The sequence below is a fragment of the Sardina pilchardus genome, chromosome 17, assembly GCF_963854185.1.
Source record: "Sardina pilchardus chromosome 17, fSarPil1.1, whole genome shotgun sequence".
In the NCBI taxonomy this organism is placed as follows: domain Eukaryota; kingdom Metazoa; phylum Chordata; class Actinopteri; order Clupeiformes; family Clupeidae; genus Sardina; species Sardina pilchardus.
The window spans coordinates 6157415-6168790 of record NC_085010.1 but is presented as its reverse complement, the minus strand read 5'-3'; the positions used below and the strand labels follow the sequence as shown (position 1 = coordinate 6168790).

Below are 11376 nucleotides of genomic sequence, written 5' to 3'. Positions count from 1 at the left end.
CTGATCTGGGCCACTTCCTTATGCTTGTGCACATCCCAGGTCAAGGTGCAGAACAAGGGTAAATCTTAAAAAAATGATTTTTAAAACACCAATTGAAGTTTAATTTCACTGGTAGTTAGGCCCCTGCTGGAAGTCATAAGTCAATGAACCCTTTCCAAACACATTCTCAAATTCTCAATTGAGAAGTCTAGTGTCAACATGGCTAGGGCTATGTACCACTACTCAGTAGAAATGGAAGAAAGCTATGAGGTTAGTTGGTCAGTCAGTCAATCTGCATTCTGTGTTTATGTTCACTGCTGTTTTGTGTATGCTGGTCAGTTCGCTATAACCAGGAATCTGATATTGGTCACATTTAATGTCAATGTGAACAGCTGCACAAACAATTGGATTTGAGCAAAAAATCTTAATTGAGGACTAATACATGCAGTAGGAACCTAGCCCTTCAAAGTCCCACAAAGTCCATCTATGAATAATTACCTTGGTAACAAAGAGCAGATGACCACCAAACAGCTATTACTTCATCTTCCAGTTCTAGGAATTGTTTAAAAATCTTACACAAAAAACCCCTACGCATTGTCATGATATGTATAAATACTACAACCTGATATACATGTAATGTGGAAGCCACAGGGCGGCGCTGGTCAGTTGATTAAAGTGATAGCTAAAACCTACAACAGGTCTGTCGTGTCTGCTCTATAAAATAATAACAAAACACGCATAGCACCTATAGAGAAAAGCAACGCTCTTATAACATTGACGCCCCACATAACCCCACCCCACCCCGCCGCCAAATAATTTGCAGCACTGCATGTCCATTCTTTCAACATTCACATAGCTTTCTAGGCTGGTTGAACCCTGCCTGACCTGCTGGCGTACTGGGGTTTCGCTCGGCTGTCCACAACCTTTGGGTCCAATCAGGGGGTCAGGATTTGACTGATTAGCTTTGCCGATTAGCAAGGCACTTCCTCGTCGCCATTTTGGATTTGAGCAAAAAAATCTTAATTGAGGACTAATACATGCAGTAGGAACCTAGCCCTTCAAAGTCCCACACTCGCTACATGAAGGTGTTGGCAAAGATCCTTCGCTTTAAACCTCTCTGGTGTTGGCTTGCTCTCTGCCGTAGAACACCACTGTAGAAAGGAGAGTTCTACAGTTTGGCTTCCTTTATTACATCCGTCTCCGTCTCCGTCTCCGTCATCGTCTCCTTGGTGCAGAACTCCATCATTGTTCCCTTTGATTCCATCACGGTTTTCTTTGATTTACCCAGCCTGTGGCAGAGCGAAAGAACATGTTTCACTTAAATGTTACCAACACCACTTCTTTTTTCCTCATACAAAAGTTTTGAGAAAAAAGTCAAAATTTTCGAGAAAAAAGTCAGAAATCTGTAGAGGGCGGCCATAAAGTTTATGATTGGGATATTGTTCCAATGAATGTACAGCGTCGAGTGGCGCAACGCTCTCCTGTTAGTACTCAACAGACCTGGGTTCAATCCCCGCCGTGAACCATCTTTTGTAGCTTACATTGACTGAATTCAACTGAAATGTTGACTTTTTTTCTCCAAACTTTTTACTTTATTTCTCAAAAATTTCGACTTTTTAAAATGTCGATTTCTAATGGAACACAAGCTATGTCATTTCCTTCCTCCAGAAAACAGGTATTGTTATAATCTCTCTTGTTCAATCAAAGATGTTTTTATCTTTTTTATCTTTTATCTTATCTTGTGTGCTTCTTAGAATTCGGTTGAGATTCATTAAATGTTTATGTGTGTACCCCCAGCCAATCACTGACAGACCCTATTAACTCTGTGGCCTGCTTACATTTTATGGCACCCACAACAACTCTAGACAATGAGTAACTGTGGGCAGACTCTTTTATGCGCGGAGTCGACCGACTGCCTCAGACAGTGACATTACCCCACTGCTCTGCCATGGCCAAACAGAGGAAGTCTGAGGAAGAGCCAGCTGGGTTGAAATGTTGCAGCACACAATAAATGTATGGGACTTTTTAGTAAAGTGTGGGCATTTCATTCTTTTTTGAGTTCTAGTTCCATTTGCACGGCACTTCGTCGGTGAGGATGTGCACACTACTACAACTACTCTATTTGCAGAAGATAACTACGGAAGAGCAATAGGGCCACAAAGTAATATATTTATTCTAAGTCTCTGAGAAATGTTTGAGAAAAAAAGTCAAAATTTGAGAAAAAAGCTGACATTTTTAAAAGTCGAAATTTTTAAGAAAAAAGTCAGAAATCTGTAGAAGGCGGCCATAAAGTTAAAGAGAAACTATGCATGATTGGCGATTTCATCTCCGGTTTCGGTTTTGCTTGTTTTATGCTTGCATATTTCTCTTCAGAGATTCCCCTACAGCTTTAGCGTGTATATTTATAACTGAGAGTGTACAGAGAGGTGAAATCAGCGTGTGTGTTCCAGCTACCTGCACTGCACAGGTCTAGCTGAATATAAGGCATGTTTGTATTGTAAGATTCAGGGCGTATTCACACCAGGAAGGTCCGTTAGTTCACTTATTTGGTCCGGACCAATTTTTTTTTCTTTTTTTCTTTTTTAGTGCGGTTCGCTTTCACACCGTGATTAATTGCAACCGGACCAGAATTTATAAACAAAAGCACATGTGCTACGGTCGTTCAACCATTGGCTGGTAAACGTGTAGGTGGGGTGAAGAATAGGAAGCCAAAGTCAAAGTTGGCCCACGTAAATACTACTGTATGTTTGCGTACTGTACTCGTTATTATCCTAGCAATATAGTTTATACAGTTACAGCTTTGCAGAGGTGCTTGAGCGTCAAGACCGTTTGATGCAAGTTTAACAATATCATGCTCGTAATTTTGCAACGACGAAGACGTGCAACAAAACAGCTGAGAAGAGCTCTCATGTGTGTCCAACATGCTAACAGCAGGCCTACGGAAGACGGAACGGGTAGGAGATGCAAAATCAAATTATTGCTGGCAAAAAAGCGTTAGCCCACTGCTGCTTACAGCTGTTGTGTGTCACGGAGCTATCCTACATTTCCCATAATGCGCAAAAACTACGGGAGCTCGTCAAATCCAAAAAAGGTAGATTTCTGTAACTGGGTCGGATCGAGGTCGGTCTGCTTTCACACCATAAACGAACCGCACCAGGGTTCGATAGGAACCGCTCCGAGACCACCTCCTCAGCTGGGTCTCGGTCCGCTTGTTTGGTCCGCACTAGAGTTCGAGTGATTGTATTCACACCAGTCAAAAAGGTCCGAACCAAGCAAGAAACGAACTTGAGTTCGTTTTAATCGAACTAAACAAGGCAGGTGTGAATACCCCCTTAGACAAATCTGGGTAGCATTCAAGGCCCATTGATTTAACACTAATGGAACACAAGCTATGCCATCTCCTTCCACCAGAAAACAGGTATTATTATAATCTCTTTTGTTCAATCAAAGATTTTTTATCTTTTATTATCTTTTATCTTATCTTGTGTGGGTTCTATCACAGATAAAAAATTCGGTTGAGATTTCTTAAATGTTTATGTGTGTGAAAGTGATCAACAACGATATCGTTCTTCATGTCGTTATCGTTATAGTTTAGGTGTGAACGTTGTCATTCATATTAACGAGAGCGATATTTGTTTATAGTTATAGTTATCATTATCGTTCTTGGTGTGAACGGCCCTTAACAGGAAGTGATGATAAGCTGATGACAGCTGGGCAGTCAGCCCTGACAGACCCTGTGAACTCTGTGGCCTGCGTTAACTAACATTTTTTGGCACCAACAACAACTCTAGACAATGAGTAACTGTGGGCAGACTCTTTTATAAGCGGAGTCGACCGACTGCCTCAGACAGTGACATTACCCCACTGCTCTGCCATGGCCAAACAGAGGAAGTCTGAGGAAGAGCCAGCCAGGTTGAAATGTTGCATCACGCAATAAATGTATGTGACTTTTTAGTATTGTATTATATTGTTCCACTGAATATACAGCGTTGAGTGGCGCAACGCTAGCTCTCTCGTTTAGTACTCAATAGATCCGAGTTCAATCCCCGCCGTGAACCATCTTTTGTAGCTTACATTGACTGAATTCGACTGAAATTTCGACTTTTTTTCTCAAAGCTTTTAACTTTATTTCTCTAAAATTTCGACTTTTTAAAATTCTGACTTTTCCAAGTATTGTAAACTTTGAGAGTGTACAGAGAGGAAAAATCAGTGGGTGCTTTCCAGCTACCTGCACTGCACAGGTCTAGCTGAATATAAGGCATGTTTGTATTGTAATATTTAGACAGATCTGCGTAGCATTCCAGGCCCATTGATTTGACACAAATGGAACACAAGCTATGCCATTTCCTTCTTCCAGAAAACAGGTCTTGTTATAATCTCTCTTTATACTTTCAAACTTAAAGGGATATTGAGTAAGCTTGAGGACATTTCATTGTGAAATTCTCCCATCTAGCGGTTAGGGATTATATCACAGCCTATACGGACTACGGTAGCTTCTCAGGTCAAAAACATAATGCCCAAAGATCTGCGACGAGACAAAACTGTTGCGGAGGTGTGAATTAAATGCAATTTTCTTTTACTGTCTATGATTAAACGTTGCACATCGTTGCCAGCATTTGCAAGCCATTGCAAAACATTCATTAGGTTGTTGCAGTATAATGTTAATCTCGTCGTGAATCTACCAAGACAATGGCCCTAGTTCCAGTCTCCTAGTCAAAACAGAACTTTTCTCTATTGTCGTTGCTTGTGTGTGATGCCAATAAAATTCACTTTCGGATACGTAATAAATCATTTCACTTTGCCTGTTAACCGAGCTGGTTAGCACAGTAGCTAGCTAGCACAGTAGGCCTACAGAGAAAGTTAATGGGAAGGGCTAGTCAGGCTTGCTAGCTAGGTAGCCAAGGACTGTGGTTAAACTTGTTGTTGCAAACTAACCTGAAATAACATAATACCGAAACTTCTCCATTGTCATTGCTTGTGTGTGATACCAATAAGACAGGGTAATTTGGGTATTTGGGTCACATAGGCTATGCACATATGAACACATGCATTCATACAATTGTGTCAACATACATGGTGATATATGATAATGAGCTTTATTGGCCAGCCCAACACTAACAGAAAAACACTGCCTCAAAAGGCTATTTTGTAGTTGAAAGTTTTAAATGTGCAAAACCAAACTATACATCTGTAGGCTATACAATGTAAAGTATAATCACAACAATGGTAAAACAAAAATAATAATTAAAAATAATTGCACAAAATGAGACATTTTTAAAGTTGAAAAGTTGTCCAATGGCTGATACTTTTTAGTCCTCCTAAACTGCCTGCTTTGCATTGATCTCGACCGAGACGAAAACATGGAAATTACGTTTCAATTCGTCAGTGAACTTGCACTTGTGTTTCGGCATGGCTGAAGATGCCGGCTAGTTTTGCGCGTTGCCAGTGGTAAACAAGGAAGTGTGCGCTGATGAGGTGAATAACCAATTAAATGTTTAGGCCGAGAATATCGACTAATGACGGTAGCTCTAAGGTCAGGCTCTACACTTCAACTCAATAGGCGCATTCGATTTCATGTAGCCGTCTTAAGACGACTGCAGACGAGACCATTTCTGACATTCGTCTGAGGTTTTCAACCATGACGTATGTACAACTCCGGTTTGAAAGACGAATCAGAATGTCAGAAATAGTCTCGTCTGCAGTCGTCTTAAGACGGCTACATGAAGTCGAATGCGCCTATTGCAAAGCGAACTGTAGGGGGAGGGCGTGATTAGCCTACTATGTGAATGAAAGAGAGAGCAATGCAAATTCGGTGAAAACACGTTAGGCTAGAATAACAAAATCCCGGACGATTCTGAAATTCCGCCCGGACACATTTTTAGGTTTCAAAAAGAGGACATGTCCGGGCAAAAGAAGACGTCTGGTCACCCTATGTTAACCGAGCTAGCTCGCTAACGTTTGGACCGTAATGGGAAGTGGTAGCTAGTGGTTTTGTACACAACCTCACAGCTGTTTACAGCTCCTCGAGTCACGGTAAAATGTTTGGTACAAACCTAATTAAGAAACACTTATGATGTGGGTGCTTGCGTTTCTTTACGAATCTGCAGTCTTAGTTGGTATAGAAATGACTGTGACACGTAAGAGGGCAATAATATGGTGCCTGTGAATGTTTTGCAACTAATCTGAAACATCCTCCTCCGTTCAGCAAATTTGTATAACTTTGTAGAACTTCTAGTTCTAGTAAAACTATGGTAGGTTAGTTTATCAACTGTCTGTGGGTCTAGAAAGCCTTTTACGTGGCTATGTAAACTAAACTAAAGGCCATTGCGGAGACAGTGACAGATCACGATCAAAGTTACTTTATTTGGTTATTTGGAAAATACGATTTCAGTGTTGGAATGTTAGATAGACAGGTGGCTTGTTGAAAACGGGTTCATAACTTACATCGCTGAATGTAGGAAAAGGATAGATCCGAGATATGGTCTCTGCCATAGACATAGCTATGGTCTCTGCCTTCAGAAGTCAAAGACGGAGCTGTAGTATTTCGCATATGTCCGTAGCGCCCACCCGTATTCCAAGATGGCGCACGCAAATGGAGAGCAAGGTCTGAGCTATGAATATTCAAATGAGGACTTCTGAGCCAATAGGAATGCTTCGAATTGGTGGTAGTGGTAATTACACATGAATGAGGCCACATTTATGAATGGGAAATGTTGATTTTGGTAACAAACCATTGGAAATCTTACACAATGTCCCTTTAAATGATACTTTACTTTGTCTGTAGGGACACTCACACCACAACACCACAGTAATTATATTTTGACCATTGTTAACAGTATAAAATAATCATTTTGACGTGGATGTTTACCCTATAGTGTATTCAACTTAAGCCAACTCGTTGCTAATGTAAACAATCTTACTCAAAACTCCACCATTCAATGTAGTTTTGCTCTCAAACGATAGTTTGAACTTGTTATCTTTGTAAATAGACCCTTGGTTGCTCTAACTCTAGAGCAACCATATCCTTTAATATGAAAGTCATGGAGTGGCTGTGGCTGATTGATGGCAGTGTGATGACGGTGGTCACTCACCCTCGGACCGTCTGCATCTCAGTAATGCTGTCCGGTAGGACCTTTCCAAACGTCTCAGGCAGAAGGAAACAGAGCATGCCGGAGAGCAAAGCCAAACCCCCAATGAAAAGGTAGGGGAGATACTTATAATAGTTTCCTGTGGAAGATGAAGAGGAGGGGAGAGAAACAGCTGTTACCACTCCTTAGACCAGCTTAGACAACACTAATGATCTTACATGATTACTTGGATCATTCAAATGACAATCTTCAAGGCTTGTGCCATATCACTGATAAGCCAAACATAAGTGCATCACAAATCATAAGCCAAACACAAGTGCATCACAAATCATAAGCCAAACACAAGTGCATCACAAATCAAATGTCAAGTCTTCAAACTCCTCACATTTCTCCTCATAAAACTCCTATAATCACACAGCAATCCCCTAGAGAGAGAGAGAGAGAGAGAGAGAGAGAGAGAAGGAAATGCAGAGGTAGTGGAGAGACAGGGAGGAAAAGAAGTAGAGGAGGATGGACAGAGAGACAGAAAAAGGAAAAGAGAATACAGGTATTTTTGTTTGAGGTATGCACTGAATACCTATGCTATTACTTCTTCTCCACTGTCTCACCCAGGTAAATTATATTACTTCTTCTCCACTGTCTCACCCAGGTAAATTATATTACTTCTTCTCCACTGTCTCACCCAGGTAAATGCTATCACTACACTTCCACTGTCTCACCCAGGTAAATTATATTACTTCTTCTCCACTGTCTCACCCAGGTAAATGATGAATGGGGAGATTATGGTTCCGATGCGAGCGGCCATGGAGCAGGTTCCCATCGCCATGTTCCTCACCACGGTGGGGAAGAGTTCAGAGGTCACGGCGTACACCACGCAGAATGCCGTTGTGATGCCGAACTTGCCCACCATCTCCAGAAAAACGGCTACACCTGGAAGATCTGCACCACACAGCCAACCTTTCAGTCCACTACACCTGAAATAGTATTTTCACAAATGACCCTACTGTAAACTCACTGTGAGTGTTAAATTAGGGCACGTTGCTGGTGTGGAATATTTCCCTTATTTTTCTTTCTTTATTTGTGAGGTGATCTACGAAAACCCATCACATGGCGTACTCAAAAGGGTCATTCCGTGTCAAATCACCCAATTTCAGCTACATTTGGAAAGTGACCCTCTCCAAAAAAATCTGAAATAAATCACAGGTGTTTGTAGACTAAACCTATGCATAAATCTTAAATAGTATGTCTGGATCGCTAATGGTTTAAAAACTACAGCCCTTTGAAGCTTCAAGTCATTTTAAGCATTGTGGTGAACAATCCTTTTTGGTCAACTTTAGGGTTGGGACTTTAGATGATTTTTCATGTTCGACTAATCATAACGTTATTGAACAATTAATCGATTATTTGCTAAATCATGACGTCACATGGCATTCAGAGCCGTGTAAACATTTGCCCCCACCCATCACTCTACATGTCCAACACGCACACAATTGATATTAACGATGATATATGTATAAAAAAAAAACCTTTATCAAGAAATAAGTTGTTTACAACAAGTTGTAAACTTTATTTTACAGGGCATTATGCCATCCGACGTAGGTCCTATTTGAACATGTAGGCTAGCGATTGCAACGCTCACTGGTCATCTCCGGTGCTTTCGTTTATGGTCGGATGAACATTTTGTTACCTTGCCGGTCGGCCCGTTATCTTATCACTTTTAACTTCACTTGCCGGCAGCTTGTCGTTCAAACATGGGTTATCCTAGTGGTATATTGGTGATGAAACAATTAAGAAGCTTGAAGAATACCAGTTTAATAGGCTACTTTTCGTTTAACATGGAGATGCTTCACAAAACATGTTCTCCCGCATTCATTAACATTTACACACACTTCTCTAACTCTCGCACTTCACGTTGTTCTAACCACAACACTTCCTGCTTACGTTTTACTAGGTACCCCGTTCCCATGAGCCCCTAAATAAAGCAGAGGTCCAGCACTTCTCCTCGCTCGCTTCATCTCTGCTTGTTTTTGTCATGCGCGCAAAATACCGGAAAATGTTGCTGTTCTCATATTGCGTGAGACTAAAACGATTATTCATTAGGCATTTATTTTATTCGAATAAATTCTTAACAAACATTATTCGATATTCGATTATTCATTAACAACCCTAGTCAACTTGCAACATTATTGGTTCTTTTGGTATTTCACACACATCAGTGAAACTATGTGAATGGAAGCACATTTTCCTGTTGAATTAAGAAATCTAATCAGATGAGACGTGTCTTGTGTAATGTCCCCTCTGCAAAGCTCTGAAAATAGCTATAAATTCATTATGTGAAAAGACATCATCACTTTTGAAGGCTTCTCATTCGAAAGGTATGTGCCACAAATTTCATCAGGTTTTTTCCCCACTCATATATGGACTATAAGGTCATGTCCATGCATCAACTTTGGTTGTAATCGTTGTCATATTGTCAGAGCATTTTGTTTCAACACGCCCACGCTCAGGTAATTGCTGTTGTGGGCGTGGCTACGGATATCCCATTAGGCTGCAACACGCACCTTTGCTGACATACTGATTCTCATTTACTGATGAAGACTTACGCATTGTTTCGATTCTTTTATTTAATAAATCAGTTAAACGTTGGTCCTCTTGGTTTGTCCTCCCTTTGTTAGGTTATGGCCTATTGAGCCAGGCCACAACACACCTCACTCAACTCGTCATCGTAGGGGAGGTTTTTCATCATCATTCCCGCGTTATAATCATCAGCCAATCAAGGTGGTTACTTTAATCAAGCTCGTGCATGAGTAATGATGTCAATAGCAACGGAGTTGTCCTTTCTCTTTACTAAAAGTAGGTCTGAGAGGCTTTTTGAATAACTTTTAAGGGAAAACTGGCTGAAATGTTTTAGCGCGATTTAGGAGTACTCTTAGTGGTAAGGTAAAATGTTTTGTGAATCCGGGCCCTGGTCCTCAGTTACTGCTATCTCAGTGTTCCTGTAAAGTATACTTATATTATAGTGTTGTTTTGTTTCCATTAGGCCATAGATTAAATTGACATTGTTATTATTATTGCTCATTATTCCATATTATTATTATAATTGATTGAATGACTTGTTTATTTACTATTCTCCTATTTAGTTTTTGTTTATTTTCATTAGCTTTGCTTATATTGATACTGTTTACTGTTTATGTTGCTATTCCCTTTAGTCGACACTAGTCTAATCAACTGCTAGATTTAATTATTGTATTGTTTTTGTTTGTATGTCTCCTTGGACAAAGGCGTCTTCTAAGAAACCATAACCATAACCATAACCATAAAGTGTTCCTCTACCCACTAAAACACATACACACTCTACCCACTAACACACTCAACACACACACTCACACACTTACACACGCAGTTACAAGTCTGCTATCTCAGTGATCCTGTAAATGAACATCAGGGCGCTTACAGTACCTCCAGGCACAAGCTGGGTGAAGAGGATGACGCTGCCGCCCAGGAAGAGAGTGGAGGACTGGCAGAAGCGGCGTGGGCAGAACTTCAGCAGCAGCATGGCCACCACGTACGCCGGCAGCTCCACCACGGCCGACAGGAAGAAGTTGAAGTATGGATCACCGTGCAGGTTGGTGGTGTTCAGCAGCAGCGCAAAGTAGGACATGGTGATGACGATCCTGCAGGACACAGACACACACACACACACACACACACCACACTGATGACGATCCTGCAGGACACAGACACGCATCAATAACCACACTGCATGGTGATAACGATCCTGCAGGACACAGATACACATTAATAACCACTTTGTGTACTGCAGGATCGTTATCACCATGCAAAGTGGTTATTGATGCGTGTCTGTGTACTGCAGGATCGTTATAACCATGCAGACACGCATTAATAACCATGCTGCGGCCCCGGCGCAACTAGCTGGGGCACCTGCACCACTCGCCGGCGACCTGGGTTCGATTCCTGCCCCGGGGTCCTTTTTCGGATCCCACCCCAACTCTCTCTCTCACTCACTTCCTGTCTCTCTCAACTATCCTATCTGATTTAAAGCATAAAAGCCCCCCAAAAACATACTTTATAAAAAAATAACCACTTCTTTTAAATGAGGAGATGCACTCTTTCTTAATTATGACTTATCTTAAGAGTTTGACTTATCTGAAGATGTCCTATCAAAAAAAACAAGCTGGTTGGTAAGAGCGGAATCTTATGGCGTGCCTGCTGTTCAGCAATAAACCCATTTCTGTTGCTGTTCTCTATTCTGCCAGACGAGCATCTTGATTGTAACTTCGGATTGGTC

At 41.2% G+C, this 11376-nt stretch overlaps 1 protein-coding gene across 1 annotated transcript in view; it reads right to left on the bottom strand.

The window, feature by feature from the left end:
* Nucleotides 1–549: 549 nt before the first annotated feature.
* LOC134062530 (organic cation/carnitine transporter 2-like) overlaps nucleotides 550–11376 on the bottom strand; it is a 49979-nt gene continuing 39152 nt past the window's right edge. Inside the window, exons 7-10 of the mRNA XM_062518560.1 lie at nucleotides 10527–10741; nucleotides 7824–8006; nucleotides 7071–7206; nucleotides 550–1268 (exon numbers count right to left, since the gene is read on the bottom strand). Coding sequence (XP_062374544.1) covers nucleotides 1148–1268; nucleotides 7071–7206; nucleotides 7824–8006; nucleotides 10527–10741 — 655 coding nt within the window. The 3' untranslated portion in view covers nucleotides 550–1147. The remainder of the gene's footprint in view (nucleotides 1269–7070; nucleotides 7207–7823; nucleotides 8007–10526; nucleotides 10742–11376) is intronic.